Genomic DNA, 26,477 nt, shown 5'->3' with positions numbered 1-26,477 from the left:
CAAGAAATGAAAACAATTACAAGAAAGTAATGTCCATAGGCTCAGTAAGAAACTCGTGCTATAGCATGCAAAATAGAATATTTAAATTGTCTTGTCTTAACATTCTTAATTCTTTTTGTCTTACGTTGTTAATATTTCTTTCGATCTGTATGTTGAAAGTCAGTTCTAAGCATTAGGCGACACTGACAAACTGCACTACTCTGAAGATATGCTGCAGAAAGTGTTTGTGGTCTCCTCTCTATGTGCATAGTGATGACCTCGTGTCAAACGCCAAAGTTATTAGACAACGGTTAGTTGGAATCTCTCAACGGATTGAAGCTCTGAAGTCTATATAAAGCCTGAAGATGTATTGTGTTAAGGTTGTTGAATCGCAAGAGAATATTTTGAAATAAAATGAACAAGAGTTGTAACGTTGTCAACCCATTGGATGAAAGAAACTTGAGCGAATTGAGTGAATCTAAACTTTACTTAGTTAGCGAGTTTCATTGTATTCAAGCCTATTGTGTAAATACTCTTTGACTTATTAGAGTACATTTTCTATCAAACATATATTATTTGTGAAAGCTAGGAGTGACATAGTAATAAAGAATACTTGGGTCTTAATATCAAGGGGAGATTAAGTGTATGAAAAAACCGATTCGGATGGAATAGGATGATAACCCAACATAAATCAGTTCATTTTTTACTTTTTGAATTAGTTCAAGAAAGAATAATATATTATTTTATAAAATCAATTCAGTTAATAAAATTATTTTTACAAAACCAAATGGATTAACTGGTTTTTATTTGAATATATTTTTTTTCATTTGAAAAAAATAGTTCAAAAACTAATTTAAAACTAATTTGACTCTTAAAATTAATTTAAAATTGATTAAAAATCAGTTCAGTTCATAATTAAATTTTTAAAACAAGTTTAATTTTAAATTAATTAATAAATCAAGTTTGATTATTTTGATATAAAATTCAACATGTTAAAATCAATTCAATTTTTTATCGAACTAATTTGTGCACATCCCTATCCCTATGTATTATATTAACTATTTTATTAGTTTGTCGCTTTATCACTTAGAAGATAACATGTTTGAAAATCAAACATACAAATATTTAAGATTAAAAATATAATAAGTGAAAAAAGGAACTATAGGTATAAAATATATTTAGGTGTATTTTTTAAGTATGTTTTATAAATTTGAAATTAACTAAAAGGTTGACGCAGAGGTAATCCGTGAAAAATTTGAAATTGAGAAGGAAAAAGGGAACCCTATTGCTATTTGCTGGTCCTATTTCACCACACTCTGCGCCGTTCTTCTTCCCCGGTTTCGTCCCTCTGTTCTGCTGAGCGACGATTTGTTCTCTGGCACAACCGTTCCAGCACACAATCGAGCGGTGAAAAGGTTCGACACTACTTCGTGTCTTCAATTATCATGTCTAAGATCTTTTTGAATTTTTTGGAAAAAAAGAAGTGTTGATTGATTGGTTGGTTTCTTTTTATTTTCCTTTGGTGGAATTGATTTTTTTGTAATGGTGGGATTGTGAAGCAAACTCGACCTGTTTATTCTATGCAATTTCCTTGGAATTTATTTTGGTGTTAACCGCTTCTCGAGATTAAGAATATGTTTGCTTGCACATGTGATTCTGTATTTCTATGTAGTGTTCTGCTTACTCGGGCAATGCCAATATACGATGCTTGTTTTGTTGATGGCGATCCTACTCGAAACTCAGAACTCTCGAAACCTTTGTTTTCTGCAGCGTGCTGCTGCCTATTCATGTGTTCAACAGTGTAGCAGTTAGCTCATTGGTTTTTGGGTGATTCATTCATTTGAATTGGAAGCTGTGAAAAATTCAGGTACCAAATCTTTTTTTAAAGGTTTCTAGATTCATTTTATTGGTTTTAGTTGGAAGCTGAGTCTTGATTACATTGCCCCTTGCAAAGCAATTAATTGGTGTTTTCGAGTTTAACTCTGTGTTTATGTGAGTTCAATGCGTTTTTTGGTGTATGAGACTACTGGAACATATCCGATAAATCCTAGCCTTAACTTTCTTCTATTGACAGTGTTCAACTAGAGCATAATGGGATCCAAAAATGCAAACGGGAAGAACCACAAGGACAAAAGGAAGAAGTTTAAGGATAATTTGAATTCAAATCATTCATCCACTGGTGATGCCAAGGTTATCATTATCAGTGATCCTCGATATTCAAAGGCTCACACGGATCCTCGGTTTCGTGAGGCTCCAAAGCGTGAAACGAAGGTGGCCATTGACTCTCGCTTCAACCGCATGTTCACTCACAAGAGTTTTTTGCCCTCTTCTGCTCTTATTGACAAGAGAGGCAAGCCCAAGAACAACCCAACCTCTCAGCTTGGTTCTCTGCGCCATTACTACAAAGTTGATGAAAAGGAAGTTGAGCAGAGTAGTGATGAGGAAGAAGATAATGAAGAGGAATTGGTGAAAGCCAATCGAATGAAACCGGAGAGTGACAAAGGAACTGAATTAGAAGAGACCAGTGAATCTGAGTCAGAAGAAACCAGTGAATCAGAGTCTGATGTGGACACAGATACAGATGAAGGTGCAGATGAGGAAGTTTACGAGGAAGAAGCCTCTGATGTCCATGTACTGTATTGCATTTTAATTGAAATTTTCTCATCTCTAATTTGTGTGATGCTGTTTTTAACATCGATTGGTCCTTTTGAATTATTATTGTGTGGACAGGAAGACATAGCAACGATTGACAAAGAAACTCATAGGGTTGCGGTTGTTAACATGGACTGGAGATATGTTAAGGTATGCACGTATTTCAAGTCTAGTATGCATTTGCTGCAATAAATTTTAATATGAGAAATATTTAATTTGAGTGTGTTGGAACAAGTTTGGCTAAAATGTCACTTGTGTTGTTTTTGCTAGGCTGTTGATTTGTATGTATTGTTAAGCTCATTTGTCCCACCTAATGGACTGATCAAATCGGTAACGGTCTATCCATCTGAGTTTGGTCTTCAACGTATGAAAGAGGAGGAAGTTCATGGACCTATTGGTCTATTTGATGATGAAGATGAAAAAAATGATGAAGATAGCAGCAATGATGACATTGACAATGAGAAACTGCGTGCATATGAGAAGAGCAGGATGCGGTAAATAACTATCAAAATCACTTGTAAATGGATATATTGGCTTCACTTAACTGCATTTAGATAAAGCTGTCATATACATTTTCACCATGTATTAAGTATTACTTATATTAATTTTATCAGTTTATAGTGCTTTCTATCATTTGTTATAAAATAACTTTTTCCTTCTAGAACTCATTACATCAACGCATATGTCTTATGATATAATGTTCTGGAATAAGGAATATTTTCTTATAATCTAGCATGATATCAGTAAGATCAATAAAATTTTAATTTCATGCATTCTGATGGGCATAAAGCTCCCCAAAACACATGGGAAGCTAATGGATTTCATGATCCAAATACCCATCAGATGGCTAAGATCAGGCCCAAGATCATTCAGTCAAACTGAGTTCCTTGATGATGTATGGGACATTTTTGAGTCCCTCGTAGCTTTCCTAAGCCAATGATGATTGCCACTTTGCTAGAATCAACATTTAATGCTTCACTGCTTCTGGAGTTCTTCATGATGGTAAAGGGGAACCAAGTTCTGGTGGAGGACCTCTGACACCTTAGTCTAATGACTATATCGTTTCCCAACTAAGTGGATTCGTGTTTTATGGTGATGATCCAGATGGGTGGGTCTCAAGATTAGAAGGTCTTAGAAGCACATATTGTTATTCACTCTTGTATGTCAAGACATATGTCTAACGTCTCACATGTCATACATATTGTTATGCTTATTCATATATGGGTTTGAGTAAACTGTTCTGTGATAGATACCTGTGATGCTCGGACTCGCCTATTCCCCCCACCATACCCATGTTGACACGACACAAAATATGGGTCGGACCCGGGGGGAAGAAAGAGGACATGTCATCAAATAAATAGGAAGTCTCAAGAAGATAGTCAGACCCGGGGGGAAGCCACAAAAAACGCCATCGCGTCTGCTTTGCTCCCCACGGCTGTTGTGTACGTTGTGCATCTTACGGAGGGGCGAAGTTTCTCAGTCCGCAGCTATGGAGGCAATTTCAGATTTAGGGTTGTGAAGATGACTGATTTTGGCTTATGGGTCAAAAGGAAAATTGGGCTCACGTGCTTTGTTAAATTGAGTAGATTGGACTCACGTGCCTTTATAAAACAAAAAGGCAAAATTGCAAATTTGGTCCCCCTATTTGTCTCAATTCGATTTTGGTCCTCTTATAATTTAATTCACAAATTTAGTCCCCTAGTATTTTGCAATTCTGTTATTTCAGTGCCCAACCCCGAAATTGGACGTTGATTGTTAATTGCTAGCCTTAATTGCCACGTGTCTCACTTTTATTGGACGTTAATTTCGTGCACCTAATTAACGTCAACCTCTAATAAAAGCGCGACATGTGACGGTCAAGGAAAACAATTAATAGTCAACGTCTAATTTCAGGATTGAGAATTGAAATAATGGGATTGCAAAAAACTGGGGAACTAAATTCGTGAATTAAATTATAGGGGGACTAAATTTGCAATTTTGAGACAAATAGGGGGACCAAATTTACAATTTTGCCAAACATAAAATAAGGGTTAAGATTTGCTTTTGTTTTATATAGTACTACTACTAAAACTCACGTGCCTTTTTAAAATTGGGCTCATGTGCCTTGTGAGTTTTTATTTCTGTTGCTTTCAACCCTTCCTCCCAAAACTTCTCTACGTAAACCCTTCCTACCAAAACTAAGAACCATCAAGCCTTCTTCTCCACTCCATTCTCCAGCGCCTGTGTTTTTTTCCAGGTAAGATAACTCTTTCTTTCTTTTCTTTAATCCTTCCTCCCAAAACTTAGAATCATAAAAACGTGTCCCCGAGTTCATATCCAAGATTTGGACCCTTCTAAAACATGTCCCCGAAATTAGAATTTCACAGGTCCGACAATTGGATCCATACCCGAGTCAGATGCTCATACCTGAGTCCGAGCATCACAGATAGATACATGTATCCATCTATAATGTACAACTAAGAAAACTGAAGGGGCCTTTTCAGCATTCCAAATTCAGTATTTTAATAGATATGTTTACCATGTAATTTACATTTGTATCTCTTTTTTTCTCTTATCATACTATATCTTTATTCTTTCTCTGCTTCCCAGGTACTATTTTGCTGTGGTGGAATGTGACTCAAGTGCCACAGCAAATTACATTTACAAAGAATGTGATGGTCTTGAGTTAAAACAGTCATCAAATGCACTTGATTTAAGGTTTATTCCAGACAACATGGAATTCAAACACCCGCCTCGGGATGTTGCTACTGAGGTATTTAAGATTTGATTGTAGTTGACATTCATTAGTATGCCAGATTCGAAAATGCATTTAGAAAATTGATTGAGGTGGAGTGAACTATTTAAATTCATATTGGTCTCTATACGTGTGTGCATGCACACTTTCATGTACATATGCTGTATTTATGCAGTATAACAATTATTGGCAAATTTTGATTCCTTTTCTCAGGTACCTGCAAATTATGAGTGTAAAGATTTCTATTCTCGAGCACTTCAGCACAGTGAGGTTAATCTTACTTGGGATGATGATGAACCTCTTCGTGCAAAGACATTGAAACAGAAATTCACTGATGATCAGGTCAGCTTGCTTTGTCGTAACCTGCTGTATATGTTGTGAATGCTTTCTTTTTTCCTTTTTGAAAAATTCTTGGCTTGCATAGTGTTATTCTGTGATTTGAGTATTCCCATCTTTTATATAGTCATTTCTACATGGTGTTATATATAAAATTATTTAAACATCCCTCATATATATTGCAAAGAAAATATGCACAATTGATGTATGCCACTAGTGTAAATATCTGTTATGCTCACATTTATATGCTTAATATTTTACAGTACCAATGTTTTTATTACATGCGTCTATTTGTTTTCTATCTGCGTGTAAGCAGAAATTGAGAAGCATGGATATTCTTGTATATTACTTTTTTATATATTGATTTATTTGTTTTTTGGTATTTGCTTCATATTGAACTTTTTTTTTATCTTATCTTCTCTTCCTCTTTAATAGCTAGCTCAGATGGAAGTGAAGGAATTCTTAACATCTGATGAGAGTGAAAGTGATGATAGCAAGGATAATAATGAGACAGATGATCAGCCTGATAAAAGGGCAAAAAAACGAGCTAAGTACCGTGCTTTGCTCCAGGCCGGTGATGATTCAGATGGAGGCAATGAACATGATAATGTCCAGAATATGGAGGTCACCTTCAATACAGGTTTGGAAGATTTAAGCAAACATATTATGGAAAAGAAGGATAAAAAATCAGAAACAGTTTGGGATGCACATTTGAGGAAAAAATGTGAGAAAAAGAAAACCAGGAAAAACAAAAGAAAGTATTCATCAGATGATGATGATAGCGATGATACTGATCAAGAGGCAACTGAAGAAGCAGATGACTTCTTCATTGAGGAGCCTGCTGTTAAGAAGAGGAAGAAGCTTGAAAATAAAGACGAAGAACCTAAAGAGATGAATGGGCTAGACGAAGCAAGCAAAGAGGAGCTTGAACTGCTGCTTGCTGATGATAAGGGGACAGATACTGGTCTCAAGGGATATAATCTAAAATTTAAAAAAGGCAAGGGCAAAAGGACGGAGAATAGTATTGATGAGGAGAAGATACCAAGTAATGCATACGATGATCCACGTTTTTCAGCGCTTTTCTCACCTGACTATGCAATTGACCCTACCAATCCACAATTTAAAAGGTATTTTCTGTTGTATAGTGCTTTTGTGTTCTACTAATGGGTAATTGTAGATAGCTGCAAAACAGTTTGAGAAGTGTCAACTTCTAGTTTTTCATCATGACCATTTATCTCCCATAGGGTGAACATGACGTATTTTTCTATCAAATATTGAAAATGTATTTCTTTCCATGATAATTTTCTTTCAACTAAAAGTTACATGCAGCTGGCAGCAAGACTTGTTCTTAACTGGTTGACCTGCTAATATTTGTATGTTTAACTTGTGGGACACTAGTTATAATTGCCAAGATTGGATGTTCTTGATCTCTGTGATTATACTCTGGTTCAAGAAGCTCGTATATGCTGTTTTTAATGTAGCTAACTCACTATTTTATTTTGTTCTTCCAAAATATGTTTGCAGGAGTGCAACATATGCCAGGCAGCTAGCACAGAAGCAACAGAAGGATAATGCAGATCCACCAGCGGAAAGGGAGCCTACAAAAGTAAAAGGAATGCAATTGTCTTTTGATGATTCTGGCATGATGAAGAAGGGTGAGGAAGAAAGATTAGATGCTTTGAAGTCAACGAAAGATAAATATGAATTATCATCATTGGTTAAATCAATTAAGATGAAATCAAAGCAAGTTCAGTTACCCTCTGATGATAAGACAATGAAAGATGGAAAATCTCACATTAAAGGTATGAAGAAAAAGAGGCACTAGTTCTGAACCTTGTGGTTCAATTAACACACTTGAATGGAGGGGAATTGGCCTCTTTTATGTGTTGTAGAAACCCAGCAGGGGAAAAAGGATCTTAGCAGAATTATGAAAGAAGTGTAGACAGAAGATTAGCAATGGATGTTCAGGTAGTTTAATCTTCTGCCAAGACGTTGAATGTCTCGTTCCTGTTCAAATCATCCATTTTTGTTTTGTTGCAACTAATTGTAGTACGGCATAAATTAATGAGTTTGATATAGTCTTGAAGCTTGCATCCGTTTTGTGGTTGTGCCATGATCACCATCATTTTATTTGCAGTTATAGCTTTATGTCAACCTAGATTTGAAAATATTCCTTTACAATTGACTGCTGTGTTTTCTCTTCTGGGTTGTATAATAAAATTATTTTTCTTGTTAAGTTTGCACATATCAAAGATTAAGTTGTATTTTGGTGATTTTACTAGATCAAGTGTATGTAGGATGCCAGCTAACTGCTATTAACGTACTCCTTCCGGCCCTTAATATAAGACACCTTTTAGAAGGAATTGATGGTAATTTTTATAAGACATTTTATAATTCTCATGAAGCATTTTTTTTTTTTTTACTAGTTGCCCTTATTAGATACTATAAGTATTTGTGCTTTTTATTGTTGATGTATAATATTCTAGACTTTAATGTTTTCACACCACCCATAACAAACTAATGAATTAATACAAGGATAAACTTAGTACATTATCTTTAAAATTAGAAACATGAGTATTATATAAGAACTGAACTTTCTCTAGTTTACCTCTATGTTGGTTACATTACATACAAGGCCATCAGAGGCTATTATGACTGAAAAACAAAAAAGGGAAGCAATAATGCTTCTCGTTAGTAAATGGAAAAGAAGAAAAACTATTATTTTGAATAATACATGATGGAATGGGCATAGGAATGCTCAAAAAATGGCTATAAGTGGCAAAAGGACCACCACAAATGTAAAGGTAGGTTTGATCATGAATGATCGATTAGGTGGGTTAATTGATGGATTCGATCTAGCCACGGGATTCACAGCAATAGCAGGAGAAACAGCAGGAGAGTGCGATGGTGTGTTAATTGGGGATGTATTTGAGAGCACATCATCAGAACCTGACAGGACCATATGATGTTTGTTTAACAAGAAGATTAATAAGAAGTATGCTAAGTTCAAATATGGTTAAGAAGAGGTGAAATATACTCACAATTAGTTTCCTTCCAACCAAGATTCATGTTGTCACGATCGAAGACTATTTTGTAACCAGTCATGAAGTTTTCTGCATCAAGAACAAGATAGATAAATATAATTAATGTTGCAAGCCAGTATCAAAGTTCAGCAACAGCTCTATGGAAGCCATACATGTTCTTGCCATAATGTTGATTTAATGATTTGCTAAAACTAAATAGACAAGTAGCGTGGCATCTGCATTTACTTTTACCAAAGGAATATGTAATTATGCTGTAGTTGTAACTAGGGATACTCATGAACTGTCTGTCCCGTTTCACTAACCAATGGCTCATTTGTAGCTAACATTGACATATTTGAATTTTAGAAGTTAAATTTGGTTTATTATGAGGATGGACTAGGGTTGTCTCAACCCACTTGGTGTTTTATATTCTTTTCAAAATATTCACTTTTTTATGTAATAATAATAAGACTTTTTGACTTAATAGATAACATTTTACATAATATAATATTACACTTATGTTGATATTATTTATTTCGATAAGTATATTATAAAATACACCTTTATATATATATATTTTTAATTGCATGATTTTTGTGTGTGTGTATAATCGTTGCATTAAGGTTTAAATTTATGACCTTGTACATGCTGTTCTAACTCTCCACTGCTAGGTCGACCTTTAGATATATTACGACCATTAATCAGGTTAACTTAGTTTTATCTCATTATCAGCTCCTAATTGTGTTGAATTTTGGTTCAAATAAATTATTATATATAAATTTTTGCAGGGTAGGGACCAAAATAATTTATCCCAATCTGTTCTATGAACACAATTAATTGTAGCTGCTGTGTTAATAAAAGGCACCATGATTGATAATTCTGAATGAAAACTTTATGATGATATATTCCATCAAGAAAAGTTTCTTCAGTTAAATACTCACGTCCAATGATATTCACGCTGTCACTTTTCTGGATTCCCAAACAAAGAAGATCTCCTTCCTCCTGTTGTATATCAGAAAAGGAAATCAGATTAAGAAGGTTGAGAATCATTAGATATCATAAAATCAGAGAAAGATTTTCTGCTCTTACCTCACTAGAAACTTGTATTATAGGATCCATGACATAATAATCATCTCCACCTTTCATTGTTAGATTCAAAAAGGGAACTTCAATTGTCTGGCTTATACTGCAGGTAAAGTGGAAATCAGTACCTAATCGTTTAAAAAGAAAAAAAAGTTGATGGTTTCTCTCAAAGCCAATATCACCTTATGTCATAACAATAATCAAAGGGGATATTAGAATCAGGTGATTGAGATGAATGCCGCTTTGCTTTGACTTTTGAATTGTACTGCAAACAAAATTTTGACACATGAAACTCCTTATCCAATCTTAAAAAACTATAATGTAGATTGTAGATTACTTACCATCTCACCAATTCGTGTATAAGCTGGGTCATTTATGTATGTAAACGAGGTACCAGAGTCGAAAATTGCATGAAACTCAAGATCAGCAACACTATCTTCCACAATGATTTTGGTTATGGTGATGTTATAAGTTGGACTGTCAAGGATTCAATAAGCACTAGTATAGTTAGACACAAGATTTTTTCTTGTTTCTGTTGTACTCTTTTAAGAGTGAAAGTCACAACTTGTTGAAGGAAAAATGAAAGATAGTATCCACTCACTGCAATTTCCTGACGTTGAATGGTGTTTTTCGTTGGTCCGGGCTGCCAGTATCACCGAACGTGATTCTTCCAGCACTGTCAGATCCAAAACACATTGAAAAGGAATTTGAAATAAGCCCTTCTCTGGCTAGGATGCTAGGAACAGATATATTATCCATTCCAAGTCCAAATAGGCCATTTGGAGCTGCCCCATTTAGAAACACACCAGTTTGAACTTGGCCACAACTGTCACATATTAATCAATACCAACAAAATGAGAAATACCAAAAACAAAAGGTTAATTACAGAAAGCAATTTCAAAGAAAGATAGTCAAACAGAAGCATATTGAAATGTTAGTTTAAGGGTCAACTTGATAACTAGAAAATGTGAAGTCAAAGTGGCGGATCAAGACATTTTACTTATACTTAGTGGGAGCAAGGAAATAGCTTATAATAAAATGGTTTAATTTTTTTCCTCTAACTTATTTTACTAATTCAATTTGGTATTCTTATTATTTGCATGTTCAATTAGGTCATGCTTTTTTTAAATAATTCAATTAGGTATTTAACTTTTAAAATGTTCAATTAGGTACTTTATTTTTTAAAATGGATTTAATTTGATCTGATTTAAAATTAATTTATGTTCTACTTATTAAATTTTTTGGGGCAAATGAAAGAATAATGAGATTAAATTTAATCTATTTTATAAAATAAAAGACTTAATTGGATTTTTTAAAAACTACGGAAGACCTGATTAACCTAAGAAATATCAATAAGTGGTGACAATTTTTTCTTTTATCTATCCATTTGGAATTATGTCAAGTTGTATTGTTGTGTCACTTGCTTAGTACCTAATACTTATTTAGTATTAGAGATGTAAGAATGATAAAAATTAAAATAATAAAATGGCAAAATTAATATCAGTATATTCTCTTTTTTTTCTTATGATTTTTTTATTCATTTTTAAAAAATATATATATTATGGGAGCAAGACTTATTTATTTTATGAAGGCAAAAAAAATTCTTAAATATGTTTAAAAAAAGGAAATAAAAATCTTGTGGGGGCAATTGCTCCCCCAGCTCCTAACGTACGTGCATCCGCCAGTGATCATGAACGTGACACATTCACAGGTTTCTAGGATATCACTTGCTATACCTTTTCATAGACCTTCTAAGAAGCAAAGGTTTTGGCTAAAGATTAATAATGTATTGAGGCTTCAAATGTATACACACAGTCAATAAAAATTCTCAGTAAGATGTTGAGTATTTTACCCAAAAGCAATTCTTGTGTCAGCATCTTTTGTTTGATCATCATCTGTAATTAAGTGCAACACATCCTCTACCACGAATCCCCTAGATGAAGTATCATTTGAAAGATAATCAACTTGATATCGACAAGTGCTGCCAGCTGAAGGACACTGTTGTCTTTGTCTACAAAAGGTGCTATTGTTGCATGAAACTTCATTGCTTGTGGATGACTTATCAAGATCATAGGTATTAAATTTAAGTATCTGCCAGAGAAAAATTTTAATAAAGGAAAAAAGATAGAGAGAGAGAGAGGTGATGATGATGATAGAGTATGAATTACATCAGTTTTACTCATTATGAGTCATAAAGAAACTATAGAAAGGAAAGGTGAATCCATTTAACCATGAATAACCATCGAGATATCCAAATCCAACAACTATGATGCAAATGAAGTTTCACATAAGGTCTTTACTTTTACCAATGGGAACATAATAATACAAAAATAACGATACATGATTACGGTAGAATATGAATATGTATACCTTTCCAGTTCTTGTCCTTAAACCACCATGCACACAACTGATACAATCACAAGGTAACCAAAACAAGTCACTCCCTGTATCCAACGCTACCAAAAACCATAAAGGTGGTGTCCCAACCGAAACATTGGCAAAATGCAAACTGAAATCCAAATAACAAGGAGAAATTATTAGTACACAATCATCATAGAAAATGCCTAACAATACTCATCATTACACTTTTCTTTGTTATCTTCAAAGAGAACAGAAAGTGAGAAGAATAAATTTTCTTAGAGATACGATGCTGATACACATCCACTAGTTTATATTTATCATTCTTTATCATATTATTTATTATATCTTAAATTTTTTTCTCTCTTAGTTGTACAAACAACATTCTCCTATTCTTATAAAACTAGGTTCAATTTTCTTCAAGTTTAATTATTATTTTGACCTGTGTACTTGTCTCCATTTTGATCCTATATGTAAAAAGTGTTGTAAGCTTTAGTTAACATATTTTGATCCCAGTGATTAAGTGTCTTTATAAATCAAAACGTATTAGTAAAGACATTAAAAATTCATCTTTAGGTCCAAAACTTATTAAATTTATTTGGAGGAACCAAAACGCATTAAATTCACTCTGTGTTAAAAGTTAAAACATACAAATTTTACATATGGAATCGTCAAAACGGTAAAGTGCAGAACTGCAAACAACTATAACTACCAAAAATACTAAATAATTAAACTTTTTTTATTTAACAAACAAAAACACTTTGGCATCAAAATTCACTCTATTAACATAAAGTTCTCACGAGAACTTCCAAGCTTATTTTTTTTTCCTCCAAAGGATATCACATCTGCCCTTTCCCAACACACATATTCTTCCATGCTCAAATTCGACACAAAATTCCGATAAAGAAAAAACTGACCCAGAAAATTTTTCCTCCAAAAAAAAGTTACCAACAAGAGAAAACAAGTAAAAGTTAAAAAATTGACAAGTGGGGGGTGGAGAATTCTCATACAATCCAGAGGAAGCAATCTGGTGAGTGTCATTGCCGGCGGCGAAGGTGAGAGGCGAGTGGTGATCGGCGCCGGCGAGTCTCCGGCCCCGGAATACGCGATCTCTGTGGGCCATGACAGCATAGTATTGAGGAGTTCCCTTTTGAGGAACATCATCAATGCCAAGCATCCCCTTAATCTGATCCGAGAACCTGTGGTGTATGTCAAACCCAAATGTGCTCAAACCATAACAACAACTTTGTGAAGCAGCTAAACTCAACAACACCAAACCCAACAACACAGAGCCATGGCCATGCTCAGTACAAGCCATGAGTTGAAGGAAATTATGTGGCTGAGTTTTTTTGTTTTCCTGAATTGTTGTTATTCTGCTCTGAATTTTTATTTTTGATGGAAAATAATGTTCAGTGCCAAGACCTAGACAAAGAACAAAGAAAAAAGATACAATGGTTTATGGTGTTTGACACAAACAAACAGTGTTGATTGAGAAAAGTAGAGAGGTGTTGTGTGGGTGTTGAGAATTAAGAAAGAGAGGACGTTGAGGATTCTAGTTGTAGCCAAAAGTTTCAACTGTTTAAGTCTACCTTCCAAGGCTGGGTATGATTCCACATGTAAAATGTGGGTCCCATTATTAAGTTCAATCAATTTAGTAATAATCAGTGTCATAGTTTTTTTATTTTTAAATAAATAATAAACCATCAATTAGTTTATGCGTCCTTATCAAACTATTCTTGGTGTTATTTTCTAGTTAAAATCGGAGTTACTATCTCAGTAAAGAGCATTAAACTTTAATCCGATCAAATTTTGTTGACGAAAGTCGTTTAACACTTAGCATTTTTAACTAACATTTAGGATTTGATTTTGAGTTTGGACATGTAATTGTAATTAGAGATATCATTTTATTCTACAAGAAATTGACTTAATGGAAGATAATTAGTTAAAAATCAAATAAAAAGTTTCAAATATCTTTGATTAAAAAAATGAAACTTTAAATCATGTAAAAGACATTAATGCAAAGTTTTCAATGTTAAAGTAATGAGATAATGTATAAATTGATGATAATTTAGTTTTTATAAAAAATAATATTCTGATTTAGTTCTTGATTGTATTACAAAATAATATTATTAATTTTTATAATAATTTAATTTTTTTTACTTAAAATAAACTCTAATTAATTAATAGTATGAAACTTTCAAATTAATAACATATGGAAATTAACCTCTAAATTTTATCTTTAATTTTAAATGATAAAATTTATATTTAAGATACTTGAATGTTTGTTTTGTACATATATAAAAAAAACTTTGTTTTATAAGTTAAATTCCATTAAAAAATTAAATTAATTTAGCTGGTACAACAAATTTATATTTTTTAGTGTATTTAATTATTTTAAAAAATTAACCAAAGTTAATTTAGTTAGAAATAGGGGTGGGAATAGGCTAGACCGGCCTACAGAGGCCTACGACTTGGCCTACATAAAGCCTGGTCTGACCTGACCTATTTAATTAAAAGGCTAGGCTCAGGCTTTTTTAAAAGTTTATTAAATTAAATAGGCCAGACTTAGGCTTATTAAAAGGCCTTATAAGCCTGATAGGCCGGCATATATATATATATATATATATATATATATATATATATATATATATATATATATATATATATATATATATATATATTTTTTTTTTGGTACAATTAATATTATTTTTTAAAAAAATTAGCAGATTTCATTCCTATAATTAAGTAAAATTTTAATTACAAGGTGTGAGTTTCTTTATATTTCTCATTATTTTTATTAGTTTTCTTATTTCCGTTAACAGTTCCTTTTTCTATTCCTATTAGGTTTCCTTTATTCTAGAGCAAATAAAAATCATATCCTATCATATCCTACATTCTTATACAAAAATCATATCATATTACGTTTTTATACAAAAATCATATCCTATCTTATAGTGGATATGGAGGAGCTAATGATGAAATGACATTACTATTAATTTTATTGGTAGATATTTTATGCACCGATTCTGTTCAAATAGAATGGAGATGTAGGCTTTATTTTTTTATTGTAATAATTAATATGTTGGTTTGATAGACTTGGATGATACTACCTTAAGTATGATGTTTTCTTTTGTTTTAGATTATTTTATATCATTTGGTGATTTCTGTTTATATTATTAATATATTTTTAGGACCACCAACTAAATTAACGTTAGATTAAAAATTAAGGCAAATTATATCTTAAGGCCTTGTTTAGCCTATTATAGAAGGTGTGCTATTTTTTTTTTGGTAAAAACAACTAGGAATATTAAAGATTTAATGTGAAGAAGATTTTTAAATAGACTTTTAAATAGGCTACCAGGCCAGGCTAGACTTTTAAAAAGGCCAGACCGAACCAAAATAAAAGCCTTTGATAGGCTATAGGTCAGGCTCAGGCCTCAAAAATTAATCGCAGACTAGGTTCAGGCTTGGTCTGGCCTGACCTATTCCCACCCCTAGTTAGAAAGAAATAAACTCATATCTTATAAGGATATAGATTTAATTTCTGTTGTGAATTTAAGAACTTTATTGATTGAATATTTATAAGTATCTCTTTAAATGCTCATTAAGTTTTAAACATGATCTTATTTCAATTTACCTGAACTTTCTTGACTAAAAAAAGTAACTTGATTAATAAATAAAATTTACGTCGAAGAAGTTAGGGTACGTAAATTTCATCATTGACTTGTACAGTTGGACGTGCATTTTTGCTTCTTTTTTTTTTTATTCTTTTCCCATTGCTTGTAACACGTACCCCTTTTACTCAGTCTGTCTATATTTCCAATATCTGGCTGCCTTGAGAATTAAGATGTACACATGCAATTCACAACTGAACAACCACCCAATTGAATCCTTTCCACTGCCCATCCATGTTAATTTTTAATTCTGAGGTGACCACTGGCATTTTATAGATATGAATTACTTGTACATTTTCCCTTCGTTCTGTTGCTATATTTGAATACCTCTATTGTTTATAATGTTATTCTTTTATGCTTATATTTTATAAATAAAATAATAAAAAATGAGATATAAAATTTATTTGATGATTGAAAAGAAAAAAATTAAGGGTGAAGGAAAAAGAAAAGAAAGAAAAGTCATAAATTTGAATTTTTTTAGTGTCTTTTGTTATGAATGGAAAACAAGAGACACCACAATTGCACTAGCAGAGACACAACCAGAACAAATCGCAGATACGAATCAAAGGCAAAGAAGGGTGGTGAACAAACCTCAATATCTGAAGGATTTCGTATAACAGCCTGGCAAGGGGAGTGCTGATGTGGCAGGAAGATATTGGCTCTCAAAAGATTACCCTGTCTGCTATTTTATAATTCTGTTATGCTTGAATCTTTTTTTGTTAAGCCCTGTTATCAGAATTAATAGGAATGTTGTTAGCACTACAACTCTATATAAAGAAATCATGTAATGAAAGAAAGCAGAATCAAATAAATTCATCTTCTCCTTATCTCTGTCTTGGAGAGACTTAGCTCTCAAAATCTAGGATTTCCCTGGTCAATTATTCGGCCATAACACTTTGGTGCTTTCATTGAGTTGTTCTTGCCATGGCCGAATCAACAAGATCCAATCCAACATGGAGCAAATTGAGGAGGCAATTGTGAAATTGGCCTCTAATCATCTCAATGTCACTAGCAAACTGGATGACCTCCTCCATCGCGTTTCCCTCATTGAAGCCAACCAAAACACAAAGCCCTCACCTTCATCCTCATCCACCATTCCCTCACCGGCTTCCCCCGCGAACCACCTACCCCAAATGAAACTTGATGTTCCCCGTTTTGATGGAACTAATCCTTCAGGATGGATGTTTAAAATTAATCAGTTCTTCACTTACCACTCGACCCCGAACTTGATCGCCTTACCATTGTTTCATTTGCCATGGAAGGCCCTGCCCTCGCGTGGTTTCATTGGATGACACAGAGTGGCCAAATCAACTCGTGGTTGGGGTTCTTGCAGGCTCTCGAGGCCCGTTTTGCTTCTTCCCAATACGAGGACCCTACTGGCATTCTGTCCAAGCTTACCCAAACCGGCTCAATCGCAGAGTATCTGTCGCAATTTGAAACCCTTGCCAACATAACCATAGGGTTACCAACCCCATTCCTTCTCAGCTGCTTCATCTCGGGGTTAGCACCCGAGATTCGTCATGAGGTTCAGGTTCTTCAACCTTTAACCTTGACGCATGCTGCAACCCTCGCTCGGTTGCATGAGGAGAAATTGGCTGACCACCGTCGTCCCTTTCGCGGTCGCTTCACCTCAGCTCCACCATCTCTTTTACCAACCACACTGCCTCCAGCTTTGCTGCCTCCTCCTGCCAAACCCCCTCCCCTCCCTCTCAAGCGCATATCACCCGAGGAAATGGCGATACATCGTGAGAAAGGACTCTGCTTCAACTGCAATGAGAAGTTCTCTCGAGGACACCGCTGTTCCTCCAAGTTCTTCCTTTTCATTGCTGAAACTGAGGATGCGACTGTCAGCACTAACCCTATCGAGGAAGTGCCCCCCTTCTAATACGGTCTCTGACCCGCCCTAGGCCCAAATAAGCTTTTATGCTTTATCGGGTCACCTAGCCCCAGAGACCCTTCGAATGGTGGGTCGGATCGCAAATCAACCCATGATTGTTTTGATCGACGGTGGGAGTACGCACAATTTTGTGCAAGCCCGTCTCGTCCGTCACCTGGGCCTCACTGCTCAGCCCACTCAGCCTCTCTGCGTGGTGGTCGGAAATGGAAATGTAGTGCTCTGCCATCAGCTTTGTGTAGGAGTTACTATCAATATCCAGGACAAGGATTTCACCATGGATCTTCATGCCTTACCCTTGTGTGGTGCCGACGTCATCCTTGGTGTTTAGTGGCTCAAATCCTTGGGTCTGGTCTTAACTGATTATAATGATCTCACAATGAAATTCTTAAGTAACGGTCACATTGTCAAATTGAGAGGAAACACGAATTACGATCTTCATTCGATAACTCCACCTCAGCTTCGTTGCATAGCTCGAACAGTTAGTGTGATTGCCTACTTCCACATTTTCCTGATACCACCTGAGCTCCCTTCAACCAAAACACCATTCTGTGAAATTGATGAGCTGCTCGGCGCATTCCAACCCCTCTTCCAAACACCAACTACCTTACCTCCCTCACAAACCACCAATCATTCTATTCACCTACTCCCTCACTCTGAACCAGTGAATGTACGCCCATATTGTTACCTGTATTTCCAGAAGCGTGAAATTGAAGCACAAGTTGAAACGATGCTATAAAAGGGTATCATCAAACCCAGTACAAGTCCTTTCTCTTCTCCAGTATTACTTGTCAAAAAATGCGATGGATCCTGACATTTTTGCATTGATTACACGACTCTGAATGCCATCACCGTCAAGGACCGTTTTCCAATTCCAACCATAGATGAGTTGTTGGACAAATTGGGTGGTGCCTGCTAGTTCTCAAAGCTAGATTTATTGCAAGGGTATCATCGGATACTAATGAAGGAGGAGGATGTGAGTAGGACTGCGTTCAGAACTCACAATGGCCATTTTGAATTTCGCGTCATGCCGTTTGGACTATGTAACACGCCTTCTTCATTTTAGGCAACAATGAATAGTGTTTTTGCGCCTTATTTACACAAATTCATCATTTTTTTATGATATTCTAATTTATAGCAGCACCTTCCAGGACTATCTTGTTCACTTAGAGAAGGCTTTTCAGGTATTGCTCACCGGCCAGTTCTTCCTCAAACTTTCCAAATGTACCTTCGCGTAGAAGCAAGTCGAGTACCTCGGGCATTTGGTTTCGCAAACTGGAGTTCAGCCAGTTCCCACCAAGGTTAAGGCAATTCAACAATGGCCGATACCTTGTTCCACCAGGGCCTTACGAGGCTTCCTAGGCTAGTTGGGATTCTACCGGAGGTTCATTAAAGGGTATGCTTCAATAGTGGCCCCTTTGACCTAACTGTTAGCCAAAGACAAATTTTGTTGGTCTTCGGAGGCTCAGGCAGCTTTTGACAAACTCAAAGAAGCTATCTGCCATGCTCCGGTTCTCGGGTTGTCGGATTTTTCTCTGCCTTTCGTCGTAGAGACTGATGCCTCAGGGGTGGGCATGGGTGCAATTCTCTCCCAAAAGAATCACCTTATTGCTTTTTTCGGTAAAGCCTTCTACCCTAAACTTCTTCATGCCTCTGCGTACGTTTGAGAGCTCGCCGCCATAACTTCGACAGTAAAGATGTGGAGCCAGTATTTACTGGGACATCAATTCACAATCCTAACAGATCATAGGAGTTTGAAGGAATTGATGTCACAAGTTGTGCAGACCCCCGAACAACAGCTTTACTTGGCAAGGTTGTTGGGCTATGATTATCGAATTCAATATCGTTCCGGGAAAGCCAATACAGCCGCAGATGCTCTGTCTCGTATTCCCGAAAACTTCCTTGGGCAATTGTTTTTGCTAACCACACCCAACTTCATATTTTTGTAGGATCTAAAAAAGAAGCTACATATTCACCCAGAGTATGTTGCCTTTCGAGCAGAAATTGAACGCTACCCCAGCAAGTACCCAGATAGTGTTATTGCATAGGACTTGATTCTACAAAAAGGACGAATCTGGCTTCCAAAGCACTTTTGCTTCATCAAGATTCTCCTCGAAGAATTTCACTCCACTCCAGCTGGCGGACATATGGGTATTACCAAAACTCTGGCTCGAATGAGTGACAACTTTACTTGCTCGGGAATCAAGAACGATGTTTGTAACTTTGTCCTTGCCTGTGTTGATTGTCAACAAACAAAGTATAATCATCGCAAATCATCTGGGTTATTATGCCCCCTTCCGGTACCAGCGTGGACATGGAAGGATTTATCTTTAGATTTCATTGGGGGATTACCGGCCTTTAGGGGTCATACGATGGTGCTAGTTGTGGTTGATCGTTTTTCAAAGGGAATACATCTCGGGTCCTTGCCGCCTCACTATACGGCCATCAATGTCGTTCATATTTTCATGGAAATCGTGGGCAAGTTTCATGGGATGCCCCACAATCTCGTATTTGATTGCGACCCTTTATTCGTAAGTCATTTTTGGCAGGAACTGTTCAAGTTGAGTGGCACGAAAATTCGCATGAGTTTGGCCTATCACCCACAGTTCGACGGGCAGACTGAAGTCCTGAACAAAATTGTTGAACAGTACTTCTGAGCCTTCGTTCATTCACGGTCGGCAAACTGGGGAAGGTACTTGATGTGGGCTGAATGGTCCTATAATACATTAGTACATTCAGGAACCCAGATGACTCTATATGAGATTATGTTCGGAAAAATACCTCCGATCATCCCTCAGTACATCGTAGGAACATCTAGTGTTAATGTTGTGGATGATTTTCTGATTAATCGAGAGGAGTTATTTGCTAGCTTACGCAAGAAGCTTCTTAAAGCACAACAAACAATGAAGCACTTTGCGGATAATAAATGACGCGATGTGAGTTTTCAAGTGGGTCATTGGGTGTTTGTGAAACTGCAACCTCGCCGTCAAGTGTCGGTAACAGGAGCTTCTCATTCGAAGTTGACTAAGAGATACTTTGGACCATTTCAAATAATCCAAAAGGTGGGGCCCGTAGCTTACCAACTCCAATTACCGGCTGATTCCCGCATACATCCTGTGTTTCACTGCTCTTTTCTGAAGCCATGCCATCAGCTCTCTGATTCACCCAGCATAACCGCGGAGCTACCACCCTCTTCCATTAACAATGATCCCATTATTTCTTCTTTAGCCATCCTCAGCACCAAATGGGAAACTTTGGAACATACACCTAAGCTATAGGTCTTGGTTCAGTGGAAAGGGCTACACCCGGATGATGCTACAAGGGAATCATGGGAAGAACTCAAAGTAGAGTACCACCTTGAGGACAAGGTGTTTTTCAAAGGGCATGTGAATGTTATGAATGGAAAACAAGAGGCACCACAATTGCAACCAACACCAGTAGAGACACAACCAGAACAAACCGTAGATACGAATCAAAGGCAAAGGGGGGTGGTGAACAAATCTCAATATCTGAAGGATTTTGTATAACAGCCTGGCAAGGGAAGTGCTGACGTGGCATGAAGATATTGGCTCTCAAAAGATTACCCTATCTGCTATTTTATAATTTTGTTATACTCGAATCTTTTTCTGTTAAGCCCTGTTATCATAATTAATAGGAATGTTGTTAGCACTATAGTTCTATATAAAGAAATCATGTAATGAAAGAAAGCAGAATCAAATAAATTCATCTTCTCCTTATCTTTGTCTTGGAGAGACCTAGCTCTCAAAATCTAGGATTTCCTTGATTAATTATTCGGCCATAACATCTTTTTTAATAAAATTAACAAATTAATGTTTACTAAAAAAAATAAGTTTAAGTATAAAAATTATAGTTTTAGTTGCTATTTTGGTCTTTAAAGTTGTCTCTACTTTCTATACCAAAAAAAAATGGTTAGTTTTAATTTTTACACACACGAGTTAAGTTTTGATATCTGCTGTTAATACCATTACCAATGTGACTAATTAACGTGGCTGCTGTCACTAAAGGTGCCCGTTTATTTGGTCAAATCTTATTTAATTAGATTAACAATTTTAAATGTTCTACATTCTTCCGACGTGATTACATGCTAGTGATTGAGTACATGCTTGAATGAATGTTGTGAAAATTGATTTTGAAAAATTTAAAATCAATTTTGATTAAATTAATTTTAAAGTAACATGATTTATGTTTAGATGGTTTTATATAAAGTTAAATTAAGAGTAAAACTCAATAAAAAAAATTAGATTCAACGGAAAAATTACTTTAAAGTTATCTTCACTCAACTAATTCTTAACTTTTATTTAATGTGAAATCAAACATTAATTTTAAACTCGGAATCAAATGTGCACGCGATGTCAAGTCTTCTTTCTTAACGTTATTGGCTAATTATTATCATACAACAACTTGATCTTTACTTAATGCCTTATTATCATCTTATATTCGTTGCGGCATTTGAAAAAAATATTAGTGATTGCAAGATCAAGATGTATCTTACTATCTTAGGAGTTAGGATCGAAAACTTGATTCATATCTCCTCATACGAACCTCTTGATTTCGGCTATTGGAGATATGATTTATGTACTAACTCTATGTATATGTTTGTTAGACTTTATGTTTGTTTTTTTTTAATCATGATTTTGGTATAAAGTTATCTCCATTGAAAGTAATGATAAATTTTTGTTGTTGAAAATGGTGAGTGTGCATGAGGTAAATATTTTTCTTTTAACAAAATCTATTTCATATTCAAGGACTAAATAAGATTAATCACTTAATTAAGAGATATTTTAATAAGTGAGAATTGTTGAAATATGTATTTAAATGGACATAATTTATGTAATAACAAAAATTTTAAATCTATCAAAATATATATATATATATATATATATATATATATATATATATATATATAAAAATTAATTCTTATAGTGTAATTAAAGCTTATGAATAATAAATTTCGATAATCTTTGTGGTTTTAGAAACGACCAGTAAAAATAATGTTCTTATCAAAGTTCTCTAACAATCTTCGGTACCTACCATTAAATTTATGGCATTATTTAATAGTAAGTAAGAAGTAAGTAATCAACTAATTTGACATAAACGGTTAATGTGTGGAAGTTAAGTTGAATTTTTTAAATATTATTCGAATTTGATTCTGGATGAAAATAATTATTGATCATATTTTACTCTAAAAAATGAGATAATAACTATAAATATACAATCTTTTATTTATAATTTTCATGATCATATAATATTAAAGCTTATCGACAGAATAGAATAAATTTCGGCAATCTTTTGTAGTTTTAGAAACGACTTGATCAAGTCAAAAAAAGTTCCACCAGTCAACCCTATATATATGCATAACTAAATAATTATTTTATTTAAAATGTTAATAATTTAAAGCTTTTACTTATTCAAAAATAAATAAAATAGAAGGATAAGAGATCTTTCAAAAGAAGAAACGAGGAATAGAATAAGGAATTCAAATGTGCGACACAAGAAATAAACTTATTATTATGGATAAAAAAATCATGAAAGGAGGTAGCACCGTAGTAGGTAAAAGAATGACGAAAGGAAGGGATAAAACTAGGAGAAAAACATATAAAGGTCAATACGGGTGCGATTGCAAAATAAGTTGCTAAAGATTTAGAGTGTTTGATTTAAGTAATTGACATTTGCACAATCTATAATTAATGCATGCCTTGTGGTGAAATAAATTTCTTTTGGATTTTTTTTGGGTAGATTATAAGTATTTTCATGATTGATAATTTTATTCGAATTAATTAAATAAACGAGTAATAATATTTATACGAATTTTCACATCACATATTAATGATAATTATTTTATATTTTAAATATTATATTAATTATTTACTAGTTTAATGATTTTATACAAGTATGCATAATAATTTCTCTTTGCTTTGCTAAAAAAGTTTCTCTAAGTATGGAACAATAATAGGGATGCATGTCACACACTCTCTCACCATGCTACTTGTTCATCATTGAAATGTCATTCTTACCATAGTTTGTAACGGATTTGATTTCTTTTTTGTCCTTTTTTATTTTTATGTTGTTCATGTGTTGCCCTTTAAAATCATATAGCTTTTAAAATTTTTAAAATTAAATATTGTCATTAAATATTAACATAATTATTATGTAGTATTATTTTAATGGGACAAGACAGTATAAGAAGAAACAACAGAGAAACCAAATCTGTTTATAATACGTTGTAGGTTTGTAATAAAAAGGTGAACAATAATGAATTATCAGATTGCCTTGCAAGCACTTTTTTTCTTTCTTGTCATAAAGAATATTTTTCAACTAATAATTTAAGACTAATTTATTTTCAAACATAAATATGGTTAAACTGAGTTTTGTGTCTTCTAATAATTTTTTTTTTCAAAAAGTTGTGTCAAATTATTAAAACTATAATTCTAAGGAGTTGACAGAGTGAAATAAGATAAGATTTTTCATCTAATAAGTTATATGTTTAAATTTTCGTTTGTCTCTTTTGAATGAGATAAATATAAATATCTTTTTATGTCCTCTTTGTTTCCAGATATTTTTCTTACCTTGGACTGGAATATCATTTCCTTTTTCTAAATTTTTAACTCTACCAAAAAGAATTCTTAATAATATGTTTAAAAAACCTAATGATCTATTAATTATGCAGATTTCTTTTTTGAATTTTGAATGGGTCATTTCAGTTTATTAAGCAAGTGGCAATACGTACTTAACGTAACAATTAGGGGTGTTGATTATGATCGGTGAAGTTGTTTTACCCAGTCCTTGCTTGTGGTTGCAAGCTTCTTTTTTCTCGTTTGTTTTTTCTTGTGATGCATGAATGAAGGATGAAAACGACAGTGCAGTTGCCGAATTGAGCCACGGCATAAATTCTACACCACAGACCTCTCAATCAGCTCCAAATATTTGTGGAACACGAGTCATGACCAAGGTGAGAGAGGACACAACACAATCACCTGACATGCCTCTTTTTTTTTTCATTGAGTCTCACAATTGGCACTATTCAATAGCATGCTAAAAAGTTATTGTGTTTAATTCTTGTACATGTTAAAAGATATAGTTGTAATAATAGGAACACTCCCTTTTCTCTCAAAATTTGTTTGTTAAAAAAAGACTTTTACATGCTTTTCTTTTTGCCTAAAAGAAAGCCCTTTTTTATCAAAAAGAAAAGAAAAGAGAAAACCCTTTTAAAAAGGAAAACTATTTTATATTTAAACATAATTAGTATTGAGAAAGGATCACAGAAAACGCCTAAATTTGTTTGAACGAATTAGTGAAAATACATCTCCCCATAGTATCATCCTTATTCTTACCGTTTAAATTATAATATTACATAGTTAATGCGCATAAATAAAATTAAGAAATCTATTCAACTCTTGTAAATATCTTTACACTCTAGATATAACGCCTTTAGTTTATTTAAGTATAAAAAATATATGATTTAAGCATGTAAATCATATTTTTTAAATAACTTGTATATTATTTTTGTTAAGATTAATAATATTACTTGTCAACTTTTTTAAATAAGATTATGATTAAAAAAATAAAATATATTAAATATTATATTGAAATATTTGTTAGATACTTTTTTCCTTCTTATAATTAATGTTAGTATGTCTATCACTAACATGTAACTACTAACCTTGCTAAAATTAGTTAGAAGCTGGAAATGTAAGTTGATAACTAAAAAATTAATTTATTAAATCATAAGTATTCACTAAAATTATTTATTGAAATAAAAAATAAAAAATAAACATATTTATATGATAATTTTATTTTTTAATTATTTTAAACTCTTGTAACTTATATTTATAGATAGAAGTTTCAATTATTAAATTTTTCATATTATATATTTTACTATGAATCTTTTGTTATATCTTAAAATATTTTAAATCAAATTTAAAAGAAAGTAAAAACAATATACACTTAACTACACATTATAATTTTATTATGTTAATTATCATAATAGTTAAAATAAATTATATAATATAAAATTATTCAAAAAATACTAAAAAATTAAAATAAAATAAATCTAACATTTATCATGGTCAATTTAGTGAAGTATAATGTCAAAATAATAAATTAAATATTACTAATAGTACAATGATTTAAATACAAATAGTGTAATATAAAAAATGTGTAGAAGGAATGCGTGAAAAAAATAATAAAATTATGTTTTATTTAAAAAGGATGATAAAAAAATTGATAAATATTTTAAGGATAAAAAAATAAATTATAAAATTTTTAGAAATTAACATTTTAAAACTATTTCATCAAGTAACATTTAAAGAAATACTAAAAGTTATTAAGATTTTTTTTACCAAACATACAAACTAATTTTTCAATTAATAATAAAAATTTAAAATTAATTAAAATAATTTGTTCAACATTATTTCAATTTTTATTTTATTTACTATGCTCTACATTGATGTCCTTTGCAAATCATTAATAGGTGAATTGATGGTCAATTTCCCTGTAATAGAAGGTTTTGGCTTTAGCCAAGTGAGTCAAGTAGTTGGCCACATGCACATTAAAGACTATTCTTTTTTTCACGGGAATGACTTAGAACTCTTTCCAATTTTAATCAAGAAAAATTGAGAAAAATTGAGTTGATCGAAATTGGATTTGAGTTTGAGTTTGGATTTTTTCTGATGGAAAAAGTTGGGTTTAGGGATGCTAGTCCTCACTGTCATTTCACTGCTATT

The 26,477-nt window shown here is 33.5% G+C and overlaps 2 protein-coding genes across 3 annotated transcripts; one reads left to right on the top strand and one right to left on the bottom strand.

Moving 5' to 3' along the window:
* The first annotated feature begins 1,216 nt into the window (after nucleotides 1-1,216).
* Nucleotides 1,217-7,794, top strand: LOC100785167 (pre-rRNA-processing protein esf1). Of its 2 annotated transcripts, none has more exons than XM_006599240.4 (9): nucleotides 1,217-1,394; nucleotides 1,750-1,846; nucleotides 2,054-2,610; nucleotides 2,710-2,781; nucleotides 2,902-3,125; nucleotides 5,221-5,383; nucleotides 5,579-5,707; nucleotides 6,137-6,828; nucleotides 7,226-7,794. In XM_006599240.4, exons 3-9 carry the CDS (start codon nucleotides 2,071-2,073, stop codon nucleotides 7,524-7,526), a joined length of 2,121 nt encoding a protein of 706 aa, XP_006599303.1. In that variant the 5' UTR covers nucleotides 1,217-1,394; nucleotides 1,750-1,846; nucleotides 2,054-2,070; the 3' UTR covers nucleotides 7,527-7,794. The 2 variants fall into 2 exon arrangements, with proteins under 2 accessions (XP_006599303.1, XP_014624367.1); XM_014768881.3 differs by having other exon boundaries at nucleotides 1,652-1,846.
* A 432-nt stretch (nucleotides 7,795-8,226) lies between these two features.
* On the bottom strand, nucleotides 8,227-13,719 carry LOC100784113 (aspartyl protease family protein). Its single transcript, NM_001371802.1, has 10 exons — nucleotides 13,176-13,719; nucleotides 12,178-12,316; nucleotides 11,660-11,898; nucleotides 10,409-10,633; nucleotides 10,149-10,284; nucleotides 9,990-10,072; nucleotides 9,814-9,910; nucleotides 9,666-9,726; nucleotides 8,743-8,814; nucleotides 8,227-8,650 (listed from the first exon to the last, which is right to left on the bottom strand). Exons 1-10 carry the CDS (start codon nucleotides 13,481-13,483, stop codon nucleotides 8,460-8,462), a joined length of 1,551 nt encoding a protein of 516 aa, NP_001358731.1. The 5' UTR covers nucleotides 13,484-13,719; the 3' UTR covers nucleotides 8,227-8,459.
* Nucleotides 13,720-26,477: the final 12,758 nt, after the last annotated feature.

The sequence above is a fragment of the Glycine max genome, chromosome 16, assembly GCF_000004515.6.
Source record: "Glycine max cultivar Williams 82 chromosome 16, Glycine_max_v4.0, whole genome shotgun sequence".
In the NCBI taxonomy this organism is placed as follows: Eukaryota; Viridiplantae; Streptophyta; class Magnoliopsida; order Fabales; family Fabaceae; genus Glycine; species Glycine max.
The sequence above is the reverse complement of the archived record's forward strand: the minus strand, read 5'-3'. Positions and strand labels throughout refer to the sequence as shown.

Coding starts and splice junctions, on each gene's coding strand:
- LOC100785167 (XM_006599240.4), top strand. CDS start 2,071: ATGGGATCCAAAAATGCAAACGGGAAGAACCACAAGGACAAAAGGAAG. Junction 5,384..5,578: donor CTCGGGATGTTGCTACTGAG/GTATTTAAGATT, acceptor TCCTTTTCTCAG/GTACCTGCAAATTATGAGTG. Junction 5,708..6,136: donor AGAAATTCACTGATGATCAG/GTCAGCTTGCTT, acceptor CCTCTTTAATAG/CTAGCTCAGATGGAAGTGAA.
- LOC100784113 (NM_001371802.1), bottom strand. CDS start 13,483: ATGGCTTGTACTGAGCATGGCCATGGCTCTGTGTTGTTGGGTTTGGTG. Junction 12,317..13,175: donor CAGATTGCTTCCTCTGGATT/GTATGAGAATTC, acceptor TTTGGATTTCAG/TTTGCATTTTGCCAATGTTT. Junction 8,815..9,665: donor CAGCGTGAATATCATTGGAC/GTGAGTATTTAA, acceptor TTCTTGATGCAG/AAAACTTCATGACTGGTTAC.